Raw genomic sequence first — 19,965 nt, forward strand, 5'->3', positions numbered from 1 at the left:
CCCTTTCCCTATTCTTCCATTTCATTTCATTTCATTTCATTTCATTTCATTTCATTGAAGTAGATGCTTAATGGAATCTATGGCAGCATTCTTTTCCATTCATGCCCAGGGATGGAGGCAATGTCTTCCCACTCTTTTCTCATAGATCAATATAAGAGATTGACAAAGCCTTGGGGAATGCTACCTATTGTGGTTCCCTCTTGCTGCCTTCTGCATTGTGCCGGTTTATTGTTATTTTGTATTCTTAATTTATATTTTAAAGCATCTCACACCTTGGAGAAAATGAGGTTAAAAACAAACAAACCCTGCCAAGACTAATCCAGCCCTTTTTGCAGATCATGGCAATGCCACTGGAACCAACATCCACGCAGCCCTTACTGCTGTTTACTGGATGATGATTAACGAAGAAGCAGTTGCCAAAGAGCAGTGGAACAAAGTCCGCCACGCCATCATTCTGCTCACAGATGGTGAGGAGAAATGGGGAGATTGAAAGTGGCATTTTTTGTGCGGGGGGAGAGACCACTCATCATCTGTTGCAAGCAGCATGATTGACGTAGGATAACGAGAATCTCTAGGCACGAGGCTTCCTTGGCCAACAACTGATGGAGAACATTGGGTGTGAGGAAGAATCCTCTATCTGGTTGATAATTGCAAGCAGTCAGAGGGGTAGTGTCCTAACAGTCAGGAACCACACTGAGACGAGGAGTAGGTCTCTAGTGTTTATTACTGCTACATAAGACAGAAAATCCTAACAAACTGAGGAAGCGTGGGAAAACCCAGACAGATAAACCCCAAAAGTCAAGGCGGGCCTGATCTGTGTCTCTTTGAATGGCTGCTCAACTCCTCGCTACTACGCATGCGTCTTCCCCCCTGGATAGGGGCCCCCTCCTGCTCACCATCAGTGCTCATGACAGGTAGGGCCCTAATTCAGTGACCGAGTCCATGCTTTGAATGTAGAAATACCCACATTCAGTCCCCTCCATCAAGTAGGATTTGAGATACGGGCAATGATCTTGGACTTGGCAACGAACTTTGGTGACTCTCCTGTCTCCATCACTCTTCCCGCCGAAAGTCGTTCCAGCCACCACCAAAATAATTCCAATATCAAAAGCAGTGGTGAAGCCAAGCCATCAGTGGGTTTCCAGCAGAAACCTTGGGAAAATCAAATTTGTCCTTGTGCCTTTCGCTCTAGTGTTGGGATTGTCAAGCCATCTGAGTGATGTGGAAGAGGAAGATGTAGTCTGCTCTGTAATTTCTGAAGCCTTTGGGCAAAACTATTTCTCCCATTGCTTCCCACTCCCTTTCCCGGAATTGCAGAACTTGAGTGTTGAAGACTTTGAATTTTTAGCAATGGATGATATTTTAGTTTTGTTAGGTTTTATCGGGGGTCATTGGTTCCAGTGGAATCGGAGGAGCTTATTTTGTATTTCTTTATATGGATCTTTTAATTATTTATGGGTTTCCCCCCCCCCACGAGTATGCTGTTTTCTATTACTGTAAACCGCAGGATATCCATGACTGATTCAGTGGGTTACCAATATGAGACAGACCTGGATGATCAGGAGGATAGAGAAGAGAGGACATCCACCTCCTTTCTCCCCATTGTTGTTGCTGCTTAGCTACGTGGGAACCAGGGCAGGGGAAAAGAGAAGCTTCATGGAGGATGAGGGCTGGAATAATCTCTTGAGGAAGAGTGGTTGAGGAGGACAGCTCATTTTTCTCCTCCTCTCCAATTACCCAAGCTTTTTTGGGAGGTGGGGTGGGGGAAGGAACTAGATCCTCATAATTTCAGAATTAATCTAAGATGCGGCACACAACTTGTCCCTTCCCAAAGCTTTGCCCCCTTGCAGAATGCTTTCAAAAATTGCTGCCAAGTTTTATGTGGAGTCCTTGGCGCTCTCTGAGCCTTGTTGTTTTCTTGCAGACCTTTCATTGCCAGACTAGGCAACATCTTCAGTGCGAAGGCTGAAGGTGGCTAAAACTTCAGTAGAAGTTTTATGTGTTTGTGTGTCGTAATGTAACAGAAGTGGGAAGTTTTATCAGCTGCACGCATCTTGACCACAAAGAGTTCCCCATCCCTGATCTGAGATGAGCTCTTTTGACCAGGCCTCTCTTGATCCCCTCTCTTGACCACCCGGGAACGTGCTGGAAACACCTTCTGCTTGTGGCCTTGAAAAGCTTCCCACCAGATGGAGAATTAGTCAGAATTATTAGTCTAAAGCAAGGCCTCCTTGTGTTTCAAAGCCAAGCTCCAGCCTATAGATCAAATGGATTTTAAAATATTCTCATACCGCTTGTTTTTAGCACAGTCAGAGGCCTGCCTGGTCATGATCTCCATGCTGCCCAGCAACTATGCCATGACTCCATTTTCCTTAGCTGGCATATTTTTCTTTTTCATTTAAGAACATCCACACCAGTTTGGTATGATCCTCCCTGAATTTTCCACAACTTATTTCTCTTGGCCCATTTGTTTTGCCTCAGCACATGAGCTGAGAATTGCGGTCTGATTACGTCCTCTATTTTATTTTATTTTTTTGCCTTAAGGAAAATCCAATCATGGAGGTTCTCCCAAAACTGCTGTGCGCCAGATAGAAGACTTCGTGAATGTCAGAGCAAACCGGAAGGATTATCTCGGTGAGTCAAGAAAATCATGCTTGATTTTTCAAGAGCATCATTGTGTTACTTTGCAACAGCAAGAAGCCCCTGAAGAATCTGGCTTTTCTAATGCAGACTGAACCTCTGTATAATGACTGCTCAACTGAAAACCTACTATAGCTTAGCTATTGTGGACTAGAGTCAACGTGGTGCAAAATAAATGTATTAGTCTTTATGAAGCCAGAAGTCTTGATTTTCTCTGATTGTTATTAGGAGATCCTCAAGAACCTTTTTTTTTCCCCTTGAGATGCTTTCTTCCCAGGTTGTCTCTCAAGACTGCATTGCTACTTCTGAATTGCTTCTTCTAGATCAGTGTTTCTCAGCATTGGCAACTTGAAGATGTGTGGACTTCAACTCCCAGAATTCAATTCTGAGAGTTGAAGTCCCCACAACTTCAAGTTGTCAAGGTTGAGTAACACTGTTCTAGATAAACCAAACATCTTGTCCCCACCCCCAGCCCACTCACTTTCTCAATCTCTCACAAAATTCAAGTGTCATCATGATGAGCTGAGATCAGGCTTCACTGCCAAGTGCCACTGTCACCCCTTTCTACTTTTAGGGAACATTTGGGGAAGGCTGTAGCTCAGGGCCCAGCACATGGCTTCCTTGCAAATGCTCCCAGGAGATGTAAGATTAGGGGCAACTCCTATCTAAAACCCAGGAGATGTGCTGCTGGTTAGTGCCAGTATGGAGGTAGGTGGTTTAGCGACTCATCTATGACTAACACACTAGAAAAAACAGCTAAAATAAATAAGTTGCCCAAATAGAGCAGCAGAAAAAGGTGCTGCTGGAAAACAGCAGGAGCCATTTTTAAAAAGCTATGCAAGTATCTCATGCAGAAATAATTGAAAATAGAAAATGTATTTGCTCCCGCATCTCTCCAGGAAAAGTAATTTCAGTTAAGGTATTTTCCTGGGCAACCCACAGAGAAATGGTAATAAAAATCTAGGTCACGGCAAACGTTCTCAGGGTTCTTAGAACACAATACAAAAAAACCCAGCTGGATTCCTCTTATGTTTGCTGGGAATCTTCCCCATCTGCTTAGTTTCCCTCAAAATGAATCCTAAAAGGTCAAGCTCTTATTTTCTTATTTCAAATGGCTTTTAATGCATAAAGCCCATTCATTCTTGCATTTCACTGCTAATTAACTGGCTTGATGAATCTGAAAGAACCCCTGTTGATAAGATTTGGAGACTATCCCATCTTTTCTTCCAGGATGTCCTGTGAAAACATGTCCTGTTGTTGTTTCACTCAGATATCTATGTTTTTGGCATTGGGAACCTGGACGTAGACTGGAGTTCCATGAATGACATTGCATCGAAGAAGACAGGGGAAAGGCATGTCTTTGTGATGGAAAATCCACAGGAGCTCAAGAAAGCTTTTGAAGATGTGCTGGGTGTGTAGGATCTTTCTCATTCACCAGGGACAGGGGGCGCAAGGGGGAAAGGGGCAAAGGCTGTCCAATGTTCAGCTTGCTTCTTATGCCAACTGTGGAAGCTTGACACCAAAAAACCCCAGTTCTGACTTTCTGCATTTCAAAGCACTTGCTGAAAAATCTTAGGCATGAGCCTCTCACAGAAACACAAGGGGCTTTGCAACAATTTTTGTATTCCTTCAGTTGGCATTCCTTCAGTTAGGGACGCGGTGGTGCTGCGGGTTAAACCGCTGAGCTGCCAATCGGAAGGTCGGCAGTTCGAAACTGCGCGGCGGGGTGAGCTCCCGTTGCTAGTCCCAGCTCCTGCTCACCTAGCAGTTTGAAAACATGCAAATGTGAGTAGATCAATAGGTACCGCTTCGGCGGGAAGGTAACGGCGTTCCGTGTTGTCATGCTGGCCACATGACCCAGAAGTGTGTCCGGACAACGCCGGCTCTAAGGCTTAGAAACGGAGATGAGCACCGCCCCCTAGAGTCGGACACGACTGGACTTTACGTCAAGGGAAACCTTTACCTTTACCTCAGTTGGCATACCTAAATATATATATATATAGGCAGTCCTCACTTAACAACCATTCATTTAGTGATGGTTCGAACTTATGATGGTGCTGAAAAAAACAACTTATGACTGTCACAGCCTCCCCATGGTTGCATGATCACTATTTGGGCGTTTGGCAACCAGTTCACATTCATTTGTTAACTTTCTAACCATCTTAGACCCCAGAGATTTGGAGGACATATGTGGTTTGGCAAACTACTCTGACAGTGCAAGATGGGATCAGGAGAACCCGTGGCACGTGCTTCTCCAAAACACAGTGAGTACAAACTACTCTCCATCCCCCCTCCCCAAGCCATTGTGATCTCTTTCCTCTCCCCTGATTTCTGTAGGGGCTTACAGGAGTGTGGCCCCACCTGGGGTTCACTTGCTTTATCCCAGATAATTGGTCCCATTGGGTGGTTCAGGATGGGAATCTGGAGAGCCCCCAGATCGGTGTTTCTCAACCTTGGCAACTTTAAGAGATGTGGACTTCAACTCCCAGAATTCCTCAGCCAGCCTTGTCCACACCTCTAAAAGTTACCAAGGTTGAGAAACACTGCCTCAGATCAAGGAAGGCTGGCCAAGAGCATAATTCTGGGGTGTTACCCTTGGGAGAAGAGCAATGACAAATCTTGATAAAATAGTTAAGAGCAGAGACATCACACTGACAACAAAGTCCGCATAGTTAAAGCAACGGTGTTCCCCGTAGTAACATATGGCTGCGAGAGCTGGACCATAAGGAAGGCTGAGAGAAGGAAGATTGATGCTTTTGAACTGTGGTGTTGGAGGAAAATTCTGAGAGTGCCTTGGACTGCAAGAAGATCAAACCAGTCCATCCTCCAGGAAATAAAGCCAGGCTGCTCACTTGAGGGAATGATATTAAAGGCAAAACTGAAATACTTTGGCCACATAATGAGAAGACAGGACACCCTGGAGGAGATGCTGATGTTAGGGAGAGTGGAAGGCAAAAGGAAGAGGGGCCGACCAAGGGCAAGGTGGATGGATGATATTCTAAAGGTGACGGACTCGTCCCTGGGGGAGCTGGGGGTGGTGACGACCGACAGGAAGCTCTGGTGTGGCTGGTCCATGAAGTCACGAAGAGTCGAAAGCGACTGAATGAATAAACAACAACAAAACCTTACATTGAACCATTTTTTTTCTAGCATCATTTGGATTCCTCTTGCCGAGGGGCCTTGGTTTCAAAGACCTGGGTTCTAACAGCTGCTCACTGCTTCAACAGCCTGAATGACTTATCTGGTTGGACAGTGGTTCTGGGTAAGATGCTATGAAAAAACAAACATGCATTCTGTCACGGTTCTTGGTTCCAGTGTAGTTCTGGGGTCTTCCCTTCTCCCCGTGATTCTGAGGCATTGCTTTCCTGCATTTAGTTGGGAATAGACTTTCAGAAACTTCCGTTCCATGCAAATATGAAATATGGGACTCCAGCTTGATTTGTACGTAGCGCCATCAACATACCCAGGGCATTTCCAGAAAACAAGAACAAAGAAAACCCTAAAGAAGTAACGGTCTAAAGCAGGGTTTCTCAGCCTTGGCAACTTGAAGATGTGGGGACGTCAGCTCCCAGAATTCCCCAGCCAGCCTTGCAAGGCTGGCTGGGGAATTCTGGGAGTTGACGTCCCCACATCTTCAAGTTGCCAAGGTTGAGAAACCCTGGTCTAAAGTTTCACTGAGAAGAAATAACAGACGGAGGAGCCAGAGGGTAGGAGGAAAGAAACAAAAGATGTACTCCTGTGCAGTGATGATGGACCGAGCAGATGCAGTGAAGCTTGCTTGAGCTTGGTTATAGAGCCAGGCTTAGGGCCAAGCCTAACAATAGGCAGAGTGAGAAGCTGTGTGTGATGGAACAATACTGGCCCTCGACTTGAATCTCCCCTGGCTTTATCTACCTTGGGAGACAGAGTTAGTAGGTGAAGCAACTTGCCCTTCACCTCCAAGGCTGATGTGCTGCCTTCCACTGCATTGGAGAAAGATGCTGGAGTCTGGAAGCTGCACTTAATGTTCCGGGGTGGGGAGAGGCTGCTGGCCGGACCAGGAGGGGCAGCTGTGAAAATAGGCAGAACCACAGCACCAGTGTGGGCAGAACTGGAACAACTGGCCGTTGAGCAAAGTCTTTTCTGACATTTTTAAAATTTATTTATTTATTTATTTATTATTCAGATTTCGCCACCACCCATCTCCCCCAAAAGGGGGACTCTGGGTGGTTTACAATAAAATCAATAAAATCAAGATTATAATAATAGCAATTAACTTCTATAAAAACAGTTACAGACATAGCTGGGTTCTCTTTTTTCAAAACTGTGTTTAGCATACTTGGGAGCGTATCCTAACATTTTCATGGGTTTTGCACATGAACATGTTAGGAAAGCACCCTGCTGATGTTTCCTAATTGCACTGTTGAAATTTGGTGAGGCAACCAGAGTGAGGCCCAGGGGCACAAAAATAGGGGTGTTGGCAGCACTTGTATCATAGCTGGATCCTCAGTGTTAAAGTAAGTTCTAATGGCCAATCTGTTTGGCTTCTGTAAGTCAACTGCCCTCTTTTTTTGAGGCAGCAAAATGTCCTGGTCCCACTGAATTTTCTGGAACTATCTACGGTGTGTAGACATGACAATGGGTTTGCTGTTAGTTTTACTAAGGCAGGGGTTTAAAAAATGTGGCCCCTGCATCACATTCAGCCTCTGTTCTATGAGCCTTGGAACCTTCCTATGAAGGTAGATCTGGTCAACTATTCCACCTCCACCCCCCCCCTTTTTTTGCGTTTTTTAGTTCAAGCCTTAAGGCCCATTTTACCCCTTAAAACCACCAGAGTCCCGCCCCCGCCTGTTTTTCTAATGCATTTCATCATGCCAAACCCAGTGCGGCTCTCAAACCAGTGGAGAGTGCTCGCATGTCAATGGAAGGAGGGATTGGAAATTATAGAAGTGATCAGTGTTGCTTCCTTGTAGCAAAGTCCATCTGGATGTTTATTCAGCTACCTGTCTCATTCAGCAAAGATCCTGCGGCTTCAGTCTGGTGTATTATTTCCTGTTCAGCTGGGCAGGGGATTAATAATGAAATCATATGGAATGCATTTCTTTTCTTTGGAACGTCTACAGTATGTATTTCAATGCCCGCCCTCCATTTTATTTTCTTTAGTTTTGTTTATACGCACACAGAAGAACAGGTGGAGATCACCTTGATGAAAGTACACAGGAGCCATTAAGGGAAAAAAGAAAGTCCTGGGGGAAGGGGAGGCATGAGAAGGTGACTCAAAATAACTCCACTGTGACTGTGTTTGATATAAGAAGTGGCAGAGGCTTTCAAGGTTCTGTTATTATACCCTACAAGGATAAAGTAGCATTCCTAGGACCTTCCAATGTCTGTTTCCTAACCTGACCTACCTGAAAGGACAAGTGATGGCCATCTGTCTGAAATGCTGTAGCACGTCTTTTAGAAAAAGGGAGGTTCTCAGGGTTCCTCAACCTTGGCAACTCCAAGCTGTGTGGACTTCAACTCCCAGAATTCCCCAGCCAGCAAAGACATTGCCTCCATCCCTGGGCAAAGCTGGCTGGGGAATTCTGGGAGTTGAAGTCCACACAGCTTGGAGTTGCCAAGGTTGAGGAACCCTGCTCTAGATGACCTCTGAGATCCAACAGAGGAAAACATAGCCAGCAAATGTTGGACAGCTTTTTTTTCCCCTACCGAGGCAGGGTATTCCAGACTGAGGGCTCTCAGTCATAAAGCATTACATAGGCATTCTGTTTTTCCCTTGTGAACAGATTGGTGGGAAAACACTGATTCAGAAAATAAATCTGGATTCTGTGTATGATTCTGTGACATCTCGGTATCATAAGCCATGTGTTCACCTGACATCTCAGCTAGGAAGCTCAGTTAGCAAGCATCCACGTAGTGCCATCTTAGTCCTCACACGTAGGGCTCCTTCTCCTGAGATGATGTGATACTGTAGGGTACAGCCCAAAACCTGGTTCGCATATTACATTAAACCATCATTTGATTAACCATGATGTCTTAATAAAATGCAATACCATTCACATAAGCACATGGACCTTGTAGAGGATGAGGTAGGGGTGGAGAATCAGGGTTGATATTTTTCACTAATAGTCGAAGTTGCAGTCTCTGGGACCTCTGCTCTGCTTCACCAAAGGGACGGGAGACAAAAGATGGACACAGTAACCAACACTTGAGGATGCACAGAAGTACAACTGCATTAATGTAAGAGCTCTACATTAGATCAGTATAAATTGATCGCAATGCAGTGAGGAGTCCATTTTTGGCCCATCAGCCAAAAGGTTTTCTCCGTTTTGTTAGCTGACATTCCTTACAAGGAATGCAGGTAGTCCTTGCTTAACAACCACAATTGGGACTGGTATTTAGGTTGCTGAGTGATGCAGTCATTAAGCGAAGCTGGACCTGATTTTACGACCATTTTTGCGGCAGCCATTAAGTGAGTCACTGGTCATTAAGCGAACCACGTGGTTGTTAAGTGAATCATGTGGTTCCCTATTGATTTTGCTTATTGGAAGCAGCTGGGAAGGTTGAAAATGGTGATCACATGACCGTAAATGTGCGATGGTTGCCCAATGCCTGAATCGCAATCATGTGACTGCAGGGATGCTGCAACAGTTGTAAGTGCAAGGAACCGTCATAAGTTAGTTTTTTCAGCACCATTGTAACTCTGGATGGTCGCTAAACGAATGGTTGTTAAGCGAGGACTACCTGTATGAGTCCTGCGTCTCGTATACACACAGCAAGGACCTGTAGTTCAGCCATGGAGGAAGCTTCCTTCTCTGAAAAAGGCTGAGATATTTCGGCGACCAGCTGGATCCCTGGGAGTCTGACGCCAGCTGTCTTCTCATCAGCTCCAGAAACGGCAGGAAGAGAGTGAGGCAGTTCTTCCCGAAAGCAATCCAGTGTTTTACAGTAGCAAAGGAATGTGGAGGATCTCTTATTTTTTTCTCCCCTTGGCAGGAGGAGAAATCAGGCTGCGGATAAAGAGGCGGGTTGACCATGAATTATACAACGTTCGAGCTAAGCTAGCCCAGGGCATCCCAGAATTCTATGACTACGATATCTCCCTCATTGAACTGGAGACGCCTGTGTCATTTGGGGGGCGAATCAGGTATTGTGTCTCTTTGCCAGGTCTTAAAGCTCATCTGGCTTGTTCTGAAACTTTTCTTGACTGACGCGGATGATGCTCTGCACATCTGAACTGAAGCCTTGTTAAAGGAATCCAGTTCTGTTTTGTCTATCAAGGCAGGGCTTCCACTGGAAGCTCCTTTGCATCATGCTGTTACAGGGAGTCCTTGTTTAGCGACCACAACTGGGACTGGCAACTTGGTCATTAAGCAAAGCGGTCACTAAATGAAACTGCACCTGTGCTTATGATCTTTCTTCAGCTTTCCTTCGCTTTACAGACCTGCAAAGGGCATAAATGTGAGGACTGGTTGCAAAGTTACTTTTTCATCACCGTCGTAACTGCGAACGGTCGCTGTATGAGGCAGTCACTAAAGGAGGGTGTTGAATGATGAATGAGGCTTAATGTTTTTGTGACCTCTTGACTCTCTCTGTTTATTATAGTGAATGCTTGTGTTCTCAGGCTGATTGGTTTTTACTGAGATGTTTCTCTTCTATTTTTATTACAATTTTACTCTGTATTCCTTGAGGTGGCAGAAAGGCAGAGAAAGCCCTCTTTAATTTTTTAAGTAAATAAACAAACAGGTACCAACTCTGGTGGTGGGCACAGTGGATTCTGTATCCCAAACAAAGGTGGCCAGTCAAGGGCCATCTGGCCACACCCCTTCTTTGTGGTTCACAGAACGCCCTCTGACTGCACCTTGGAATTTTGCTGGCCCAATTGCTGAAAATTATTTCCTGCCATTTTGACACAGAACCGGTAGCGAGATCCATAACTTGGGCTCAACAGAGTGATAACAGACAGAAGATCTACAACCCATCTGACCTCAAGGCCAGAAAAGTTGGAAAATCCCAGCTGGCCCTGCCCAACTTGAATTACCACCCTGTCCTCCCTCATTCCTCTTGCCGCCCACCCACCTTTCTGGCACCCCCTGGATTTCTCTTAATGGGAATTGAATTGAACAGAACCATCTTTTCTTTCTAGGCCAATCTGCCTCCCTTGCACCGAAGGTGCCGACAGAGCCTTGAAGAAGAAGCCCGGGACAATGACATGCAGAGATCATGGTAAGGAGACCAGGTTTCTCCATACTTTGCGGGGAGCTCCATTAATTAAGCTCCATTAAGCTCCACGGTGGCATAGTGACCAAGAGGTTGGACAGGTTCAAGCCCACCCCATGAAAGTAGACTTAGCTCAGCCTCTCTCGTGTGGCTGTTGTTGTGGGGAAAACGTTGGAGGAGAAAGTGTTATCTCTGCCTCTTGAGCTGCTGGGTGGACAAGACAGACATCATCATCATCATCATTTATTTTATTAAAGTTATGAGCCATTATGACACTGGGTGGTATACAATATACAATATAATAATAACAATGTAATAATAAAACATAGAAGGAGACATAAATGAAGTTTGGGGTGTGTATCAATTACACTGCATTGTTTGTGATAATGGGATGCTCACAATCCCTACATTCAAACAACACTGCTGCATCTGGAAGAGTAGCATTGCGGGGCGTGAGTGGCTGGCTACACTTCTGCTCCCAAACGAGTGGGGATTTTCCTTTCTGTGGAGTTTGATAGTTGGGAGAACCATCAAAGATAGTATCTCCCAGTCCTGTGAAGGTGGTACAGCCCAACATTACCACTGTAGGGTCCAACCGCTTCGTTCTGCTGCATGTGTAGCATCTTCAGGCCATGGAGATAACGCTACAGAATGACAACAGGAAGACAAGGTGTGGGTTTTTTTTTTATTTTTTAAGTGTGCTGCCTTTCTCCAAAAGAATAAGCACATTGTGGGGGAGGATTTCTCTTTGCTGATGGAGATATTTATCAGGTTCTTGACACTAATGCAGCATAGACATCCAGGATGGGGGCGACTGTGCAGCTGAAGCCCCACCTGTTTTTTTTTATCATGTGCAACATATATAAAAAGAGGCAGGGCTTCTGTTGCGTTGTGAGGGCCACCATCTTGCCTTTCTGACATTCCTCCCAGGGACACCCTGCATTAGGCACTAGGGCTGGGCTGGGCTCTTAATTTCACTTCCTATATAGCTGGCACTATCGTTTCTTCCCTTTTGGGGAACCTATTAGTATCACTTCCTCTCCGTTTCCCATTTTTTGCAAATCTGTCATGTTTGGTTTGTTATGCTTGATTTTTATGTTTTTAATACGTGCATTCATTTTCCATGTGTTTTTGTGAATAGTTCCCCAAATAGGCAGTTTTTGTTTGCAGTTTTGTGAAACACGCACACGTTTTGCAAAACATTTTTTTTCCTCCGCTCAGCATTTCCACGCATCGTTCTCATGCATGTGTGTCCTTTTGCGCTGATTGTCCCATATAAACCTGCAAATTGAAGATAGCCAACTTTCACTTTGTTCATTTGAAAATTGAAATTAAATAAGTTCTTGTCTCCCATCTCTAAGTAGCAGCGAACTGTCTGCTAGCATCAGTTCTTCAATCTGCATGAAATAATATTTGCAAAAGGTGCAAAAAAGTTCAAGTGCATTTAAAAAAGAGAGCATACATATTAGGCAGCATGGCATTTATTTACTGATTGATGAGACTTATATGGCTGTCCATCTTATGTGCCATAATTCTGGATGGCTCACACCAAAAACAATAGAAACATTAAAGAAACCATCAAAACCAGCATCCAAGAAACAACTCAGGTGCCCTAAACCGATACAGGTAGTCCTTAACTTATGACCACAATTGGGAGTGGAACTTCTGTTGCTAACTGAGGTGGTTGTTAAGTGAGTCACACCCGATTTTACAACCTTTTTTGCTGCAGTTGTTAAGCAAATCCGGCTTTCCCCCATTGACTTTGCTTGTTGGAAGCCAGCTGGGAAGGTTGTAAACAGCAATTACGTAGCCCCGGAATGCTTCAACTGTTTAAGTGTGAGCCGGTTGCCAAGCACCTGAATTTTGATCACATAACTGCAGGGACACTGCGACGGTCATAAGTGTGAGGACCAGTTGGTGTAAGTCACTTTTTTCAGCACTGTCATAACTTCGGACGGTCACTAAACAAATGGTCATAAGTTGAGGACTACCTAATATATAAGCAATCACAACCACTGGCCTCCAGCTCCATCCTGTTCTAATGCCTGAAGGCTAGAAGAGTAGAGACCTGCCAGAACTTGGAGGGAAGGTGTTCCACAGCGCACCAGCACTGTCCAGGGATGGGCTACCCATTGAGAATAAAATATGACACCTTTCCAGATCCAAGGGGGCCAAAAACCCCGATCCATTCCATCTTGCTAGGGTTGAGTCACAGCTGGTTCCCCATCCAGATCCTCACAGCCTCCAGGCACTGGGTCAGTGCCTGAATAATATGACCTGCCCAGCCAGAAGTGGAGATAGATAACTGACTATCATCTGCGTACTGATGCTGCTGCATCCCATACCAACCGATGGCCTCCTCCGTTGGTTTCATGTAGATGATAAACAGGAACAGTGAGAAACCCAAGCCCTGAGGCACCCTACAAAAGAAGGGCCTAGGGCTGGACCTCTCCCCCCTCCCCAATATTTAGAAACATTGAACATTGGGAAAACACTAAAGGCTACTTACAAACATGAAGGAAAACAAAGGGCAAAAAGACTTGGGGCGTTTTCTAATGAATTTTGTAAAATCCATTGAAAAAACCCGAATCCTGCCTCAGCTGGTGTAGATTCTGTCACTGAATAATTTAGTCTGATCTGCACATCCTTACCGTTGGGGTTCTTTGCAAATGTGAGAGATTTTGAGGAACTTGGGAGGTCAAAACACTTGCTATTTCAGAGGAAAGATGAAGGAAATTACTTAGGGTAAATACTGTACAAAAACCCACATGCTGGATTGGATGGTTCTTGTCACCCTTACAAACAACCCAACCCAATTTCATTAGAATGGTGATTTTTTTTAATAAAAAACAAATATTGCATCAGACTTGTTTCTTCAAAAAAATCCAAGCTGTTTCTTCAAAAGAGGAAATAGTTCTGCTCCAGGTGGCTAGCTTTCTCCCGTTTTCTGAGGGCAGAAAATGAAAATCTGGTCCTTACTTTCTTGTATCTGCCACCTTTCTTGCTTCCTCTGTTCAGAAAAGACAAAAGTGTTTGGGCATTTTTGTTTGGGGATGGGTGGCAAGAGGAGGTAATAAAGGGAGAAAGGATAAAAGTTACTCAGGGTAGTAGAATTTACTCAACGTTACCCAATGAAAACTGTCTGGTATGATGGAGGATAGATGAAAGGTATGTTCCTTCCTAAATAATGTTTTAATTACCCCATGCAATTTTTAAAAAATGGCTTGTAGGGATCAAAGGCTTCTTTGTGCTATGCTCTGTTTGGAGAAAAAAATGTTTTAAAGGAACAAGTGTACAAAACTAGCATTTTCCTCCAAGGTTTAGTGAGATTCACGTATATTGAAGCCTGACTTAGGGTTCTACTGTTGAGAGTAAAGTAGCGTTCAAGTTGATTGTGTTATGTTTTACGTTACGTTAGGTAAAGGTAAAGGTTTCCCTCGACGTAAAGTCCAGTCGTGTCCGACTCTAGGGGGCGCTGCTCATCTCCATTTCTAAGCCATGGAGCCGGCGTTGTCATAGACACTTCCGGGTCATGTGGCCGGCATGACGACTCGGAACGCCGTTACCTTCCCGCCAAAGCGGTACCAATTAATCTACTCACATTTGCATGTTTTCGAACTGCTAGGTGAGCAGGAGCTGGGACTGGCAACGGGAGCTCACCCCACCGCGCGGTTTCGAACCGCCGACATTCCGATCGGCAGCTCAGCGGTTTAACCCGCAGCGCCACCGCGTCCCCTAACGTTACGTTACGTTATTATTATTTATTATTATTATTGTGACTCCAGTGACTCTAAGCCATGGTTTTAAATTTCCCACGGTGCCTGAGAAGTGTTGCTTTTAGCTATTCTAGAAAATTTTGAGAGGTGCTCAAGGCTACCCAATGCTTTTACAAATGATTCCACCAACCCCACTCAAAAGACTAAAAGGACTACAGTAGAGTCAAAAGAACCCCCTCAAGTTGTGAACAATGTCAGTCAATGGTAATGATAATGATGACGATGATGATGATGAAGATGAAGATGATGATGATGATGATGATGATGATGATGATGATGATATGCCTTCAAATCACTGTTTGAGTCCTTAGTGACTTCACACATAGATTTTCTCCAGGATCATCTGTCCCCAGTCTGTCCCCTGAGGTCTTTCAACAGTCTATCCATTGCCACTGTCACTGAGTCCATCCACCTTGCTGCCGATTGTCCTCTTCTTCTCTTTCCTTCCATGTTTCCCAGCATTAGAACCACCTCCAGACAGCTGGGTCTTTGCATATGTCTGCAGTAGGATAATTTGAGCCTGGTCATTTGGGTCTCAAGTGAGAATTCTGGATTGAATTGTTTGATGATCCATTTTTTTGTCATCTTGGTTGGCCATGGCTTGAGTCTTTTCCAACATCAGTGTTCAAAAACAGTGATATCTTTCTATCCTACCTTTTCAAAGCCACCCATCCACCATCTCATTTAAGTGTAGAGCATCCTATAATTCTACTGGCTAAGATCCAGAGAAGTCAATAATTCCATCTATGAGTCATGTTGGAGTTTTGGATTCTTTTTCTCCTCAAGTGGATGTTCCCTGCCAAGACTACCCAAAGGAGACATTAATCCTTAAAAAATAAATGGGAAAGAATTCTTCCCCTTCATAATTCAGTGGCAAGGGCAAGAGGGAGCTGTGCCTGTCTGCAAAGGAGTCTGAATTAGGGACATGCTTCATAACGGCATTGCACAAAAGGCTGCAGTTTTATTTGGAATTTTATCATTTGTGTTTGGCAGATGACCTTGTGATGCATGTGATGTCCCTTGATTTCAGCCCCACTAGGTAGACTAGACTAAGGAATCAACTCCACAGGAAGGCTAAAACTCCTTTTCTTGAGATTGGCTATAACAACAGAATCTTGCAAGTCTCATTGTGCTGTACCCCCTCCTCCTTCTTATACTCATGTGAATTAGGGAGGTGTCTGCCTGAGCCACTTCCATACACTATCTGCCTGTTGTAGACTTAAGATAGGTTTTCCCCCTCATTCCTTTGATAACAAAGCTCATATATCTCCCATCAAGGTCATCCTTTTTTTTAAATAAATTTTATTCAAGGTTTTGCAAAGAACATAAAAACTAACACAAACTAATAAAGAGTAAATGGAGCAAAGAAAGAAAGAAAGAAAAAGTGAAAGAATAAAAAGAATAAATAGAAAGAAATAGAAGAAGCTTCTGATTTCTGTTGCAGCAAATCTAAGTACAATTACAAAATTAACTCTTATTCTATGGTTACAAAAAAGGAGTTCCCTTTTTTCTATTACCCAGTTTTTTTGCAAGTCATCAAAACTACAAAACATAAGTGCATTTTGTTCCAGTTCATGCAAAAGGGGTTTCCAGTCAGCCATAAATGGGATGTTGTTTTTTCTCTAATCAAAGAAGGTGATTTAGCCATTTCCTCAAGGTCCATCATCTTCACCAGCCATTCCTCCATTGTGGGTAGTGCTGAACCACTTTTGAGCATATCGGGGTCCCCCTGCAGTTGCCATATATAAAAACAAAGTTCCATGGCTTATTTCTAATTGCCTATTAGTCCCAAAAGAAAAGTCTCTGGTGTCAGTTGTACTTTAACCTTTAAAATCTTCTGAATTAATGTACGGTATGTATTTGCATCCAACATTTTTTGGCTTTTTTACATGTCCCTTCATGTTGTTCACGCTTCCAGCAAAGATTCGAAGTACCTTTATACCTTCTAGATGATTTTTCTGGTGACAAACACCAACGATCTCTGAGTCAACAATTCCTTGGAAACAAAAATTGGGCACATTCAAGAGATGGTTCAACATTTATCTTTTTACCCATCATGCTGATTGCTGTTTGCAGGGAGTTTTTGATGTAGCAAAGTATCAAAACCGCGCGGCGGGGTGAGCTCCCGTTGCTCGTCCCAGCTTCTGCACACCAAGCAGTTCGAAAACATGCAAATGTGAGTAGATTAATTGGTACCGCTTCGGCGGGAAGGTAACGGCGTTCCGAGTCGTCATGCTGGCCACATGACCCGGAAGTGTCTATGACAACGCCGGCTCCAAGGCTTTGAAACGGAGATGAGCACCGCCCCCTAGAGTCGGACACGACTGGACTTTACGTCAAGGGAAACCTTTACCCTAAAGTATCAAAAGTTGAATCTTCCCCTTGATAGGGGCAGGGGGATTAACTAACTAGCATGCCAGAATCCTATTCATTAATCTAATTGCTCCACTGACAGCAGACTCTTTTTCTGGTGAATTCATTAAGGCAGAGAGATCCCTTGAAAGTTTTGAATGTCGTCTTCTAGGAGTTTCAGCAACCTGAACTAGGATACTGCTTAGCAGATACACCACAATGTGAGGATTGTAGGTTCAGATATCCCAATAGTAAGAAATCTCTCTGGAACCGGTGAGGTCTCAGTAAAGTATTTTGTTTATTGAAAGATACAGTAACTTCGCCATCTACAACTAAAGACTCAGGTAACTGAAATCTCCCCAGTTCCCTCCTTCTACCTGCCCAAGTTCCTGCCTTCCTTTGAAATTGAATATTTACAACTGCTGCTAGTTTTACAACAACATTTTCCACTGTCTGTTTGCAGATAACACTGTAGCCACAGCATTCTGGTGTCAAATTGCTGGCTCGGTGATGTCTCTGGTTCTCACTCACAGCAATCAGGTTTCCCCCCTCCCTCCTTTACAAACCATGACAGAGGAGAGGGATCAGAAAGGGGTTTTATGGCTTCTGAGACCATACCTCTGGCATACAATTGTCTAGAGCAGGGTTTCTCAACCAAGGTTCTGTGGAACTCTAGGGTTCTGTGAGAGGTCACTAGGGGTTCCCTGGGAGATCACAATTTATTAAAAAATTATTTCAAATTCAGACAACTTCACATTAAAGAGGTAAGTTTCATTCTTTATTTCTAGTTTAAGAACACTGTTAGTGCATTTATACAGGTAGTCCTCACTTAACAACTATTCATTTAGTGATGGTTCAGACTTACAACGGTGTTGAAAAAAACTAATCGGTTTTCACACTTATGACCATTGCAGTGTCCCCACAGTCACGTGATCATGATTTCAGCACTTGGCAACCAGTTTGCATTTATGACCATCGCGGTGTCCTGTCATCACAAGATCACCATTTTTGATTTTCCTGGCTGGCTTCTGGCAAGCAAAATCAATTAGCGCCCACAGTGATTCGCTTAACGACTACCACAAAAAAGGTTGTAAAATCGGGTCAGGTTTGCTTAATGACTGCTTCACTTAACAACCAAAATTCTGGTCCCAATTGTGGTCCTTAAGCTAGGACTACCTGTACAGGCCTACCCATGAAACGAATATAATAATTTTGTAACTTCTGCCTGAATGTTTGAGCCTGAATGTTCAGGGGTTCCCTGAGGCCTCTTGAGAAAGGCTGGTCTAGAGAACCTCTCATTTCTTTCTCAGCCTCACCATCTCTCACATTTAGCACACTACCATGGAAAAATCTTAGCTGAATTAAAAGCTGGTTGAGTGGTTGAGTGTTAACACATTTCAGACCATGATAGTGATAGGTTCCATTACTTTTTCTTGAATCCCGGGTACCTTATTCTCTAGGTGTGTGCAAGAGGTATCCAATTCTAGACCATCTTCCTTGCTGTAACCTTAGCCCAGACATTCTTCTATCCAAACCCATAATTATATGTCCCTTTCTGCTTCACAGAGCTGGAGCTGCTGAGTTTTGAGAAGGTGCCCGCCCAGTTCATATCCTTGGACCACAAGAGAATGAACGTGCAGATCAAGACCAAAACAAGTGTAAGTGTTTGGTTCCCTACTCATGGGATTCTGGGTAGTAAGAACCTGAAAGGAGAGAGGAAAATGAAGGTGAAAATGTATCTGAAAGGAGAGGGATGGGGGAATGTTCTTCCATTTTCCACCCCTTTGAAAAGATCATTTTACAGCAGATTTTTATGATAATGGGGTTATACTCCTGTAAAAAACCCCAAAAACCCATTTTTTTGTTCTGAATCCCGTACAGGGGTAGTAAGCTTAGTTGTGTTCCAGGGTTTGCAGCATCTGGGACAAGTAGAAGCCTTTGGTGCCCCCAAAACATGGTGGGAAAGCCTCTTTTCTCAAATGCTGTTGCTTTATCATTGGAACGCTCCATCTTTTTCACCCGACGAAACCAACTGATTGCTCTGTGCCAATGCCACACATACGGACCCACTTACACACAAGTTACTCAGGGAACAAACTACCATGAGAGGAAGCTGGGAAGTTTCCTTTGTTCTGTTCAAGTTCACCTTTTGTTCTGAACCAAGAGCTTTGGGTTTTTCAGACGCAGATCTGGTGAAAGAGAAAGTAGACGAAACGCGCCTTGCATAAATAATGTCCAGGAGTACCACTTACAGGAATGGAGAAGAATATCAATATCTATATATTTGTTATAGCGACTGAGGGCCTTTCCCCATTTGCACTTAACCAGGGCACAAACATGTTCCGGAAATCTCGTCGTTCTGTCCCTATGACACTGCATTCATTTCATCCCAGGCCTCTTTGTGAGACAGGCTGAAACTTTCCTTAAGGTAATATTTCCCCATCTTAAACTGACAGCGCTGAAAGGCGGCCTCAATTTATTTATTTATTATTCAAATTTCTATCACCGCCCATCTCCCCCCAAAAAGGGGGACTCTGGGCGATTTACAATAAAATTATCCTTTTAAAAGCATCAACATATAAAATTACAAAATAAACAACTAAAATAATAAAATAATAAATACAAATATAAAATCCAAGTGGGAGAGATTACATTCGGTAGGGAGGACTCTACGCCACCGGCCACCCCCAGGAAGAACTATTGCCCTTCCCCTCCCAGGTGAGGCGGCAGAACCAGGTCTTCAAATCCTTCCAGAAGGCCGGGAGTGAAGGGGCCCGCCTCACCTCCAGTGGCAGAAAGTTCCAAAGGGCGGGCGCCACTGCAGAGAAGTCCCGCCTCCTGGACCCCGCCAAGTGGAACTCCCTTGCCAACGGGATCAATTTAAGTAAAATGTATTAGGTCTTGTCGCTGTTACCTTGGTGGGAAGCAGAGGTCTGTAGAGACCAGGAACAGGCAGGAAAAGGATGGTCCATGGGAACAGTACGTTTATGGTTTTTTT

At 44.1% G+C, this 19,965-nt stretch overlaps 1 protein-coding gene across 1 annotated transcript in view; it reads left to right on the top strand.

Annotated features, from left to right (window-relative positions):
- Positions 1 to 19,965, top strand: part of LOC134489876 (uncharacterized) — a 112,007-nt gene that overhangs the window by 33,171 nt on the left and 58,871 nt on the right. Inside the window, exons 8-15 of the mRNA XM_063292748.1 lie at positions 336 to 467; positions 2,545 to 2,634; positions 3,911 to 4,051; positions 4,807 to 4,904; positions 5,791 to 5,902; positions 9,616 to 9,766; positions 10,766 to 10,845; positions 18,534 to 18,625. Coding sequence (XP_063148818.1) covers positions 336 to 467; positions 2,545 to 2,634; positions 3,911 to 4,051; positions 4,807 to 4,904; positions 5,791 to 5,902; positions 9,616 to 9,766; positions 10,766 to 10,845; positions 18,534 to 18,625 — 896 coding nt within the window. The remainder of the gene's footprint in view (positions 1 to 335; positions 468 to 2,544; positions 2,635 to 3,910; positions 4,052 to 4,806; positions 4,905 to 5,790; positions 5,903 to 9,615; positions 9,767 to 10,765; positions 10,846 to 18,533; positions 18,626 to 19,965) is intronic.

Source organism: Candoia aspera, chromosome 2, assembly GCF_035149785.1.
Source record: "Candoia aspera isolate rCanAsp1 chromosome 2, rCanAsp1.hap2, whole genome shotgun sequence".
Classification (NCBI taxonomy): Eukaryota; Metazoa; Chordata; class Lepidosauria; order Squamata; family Boidae; genus Candoia; species Candoia aspera.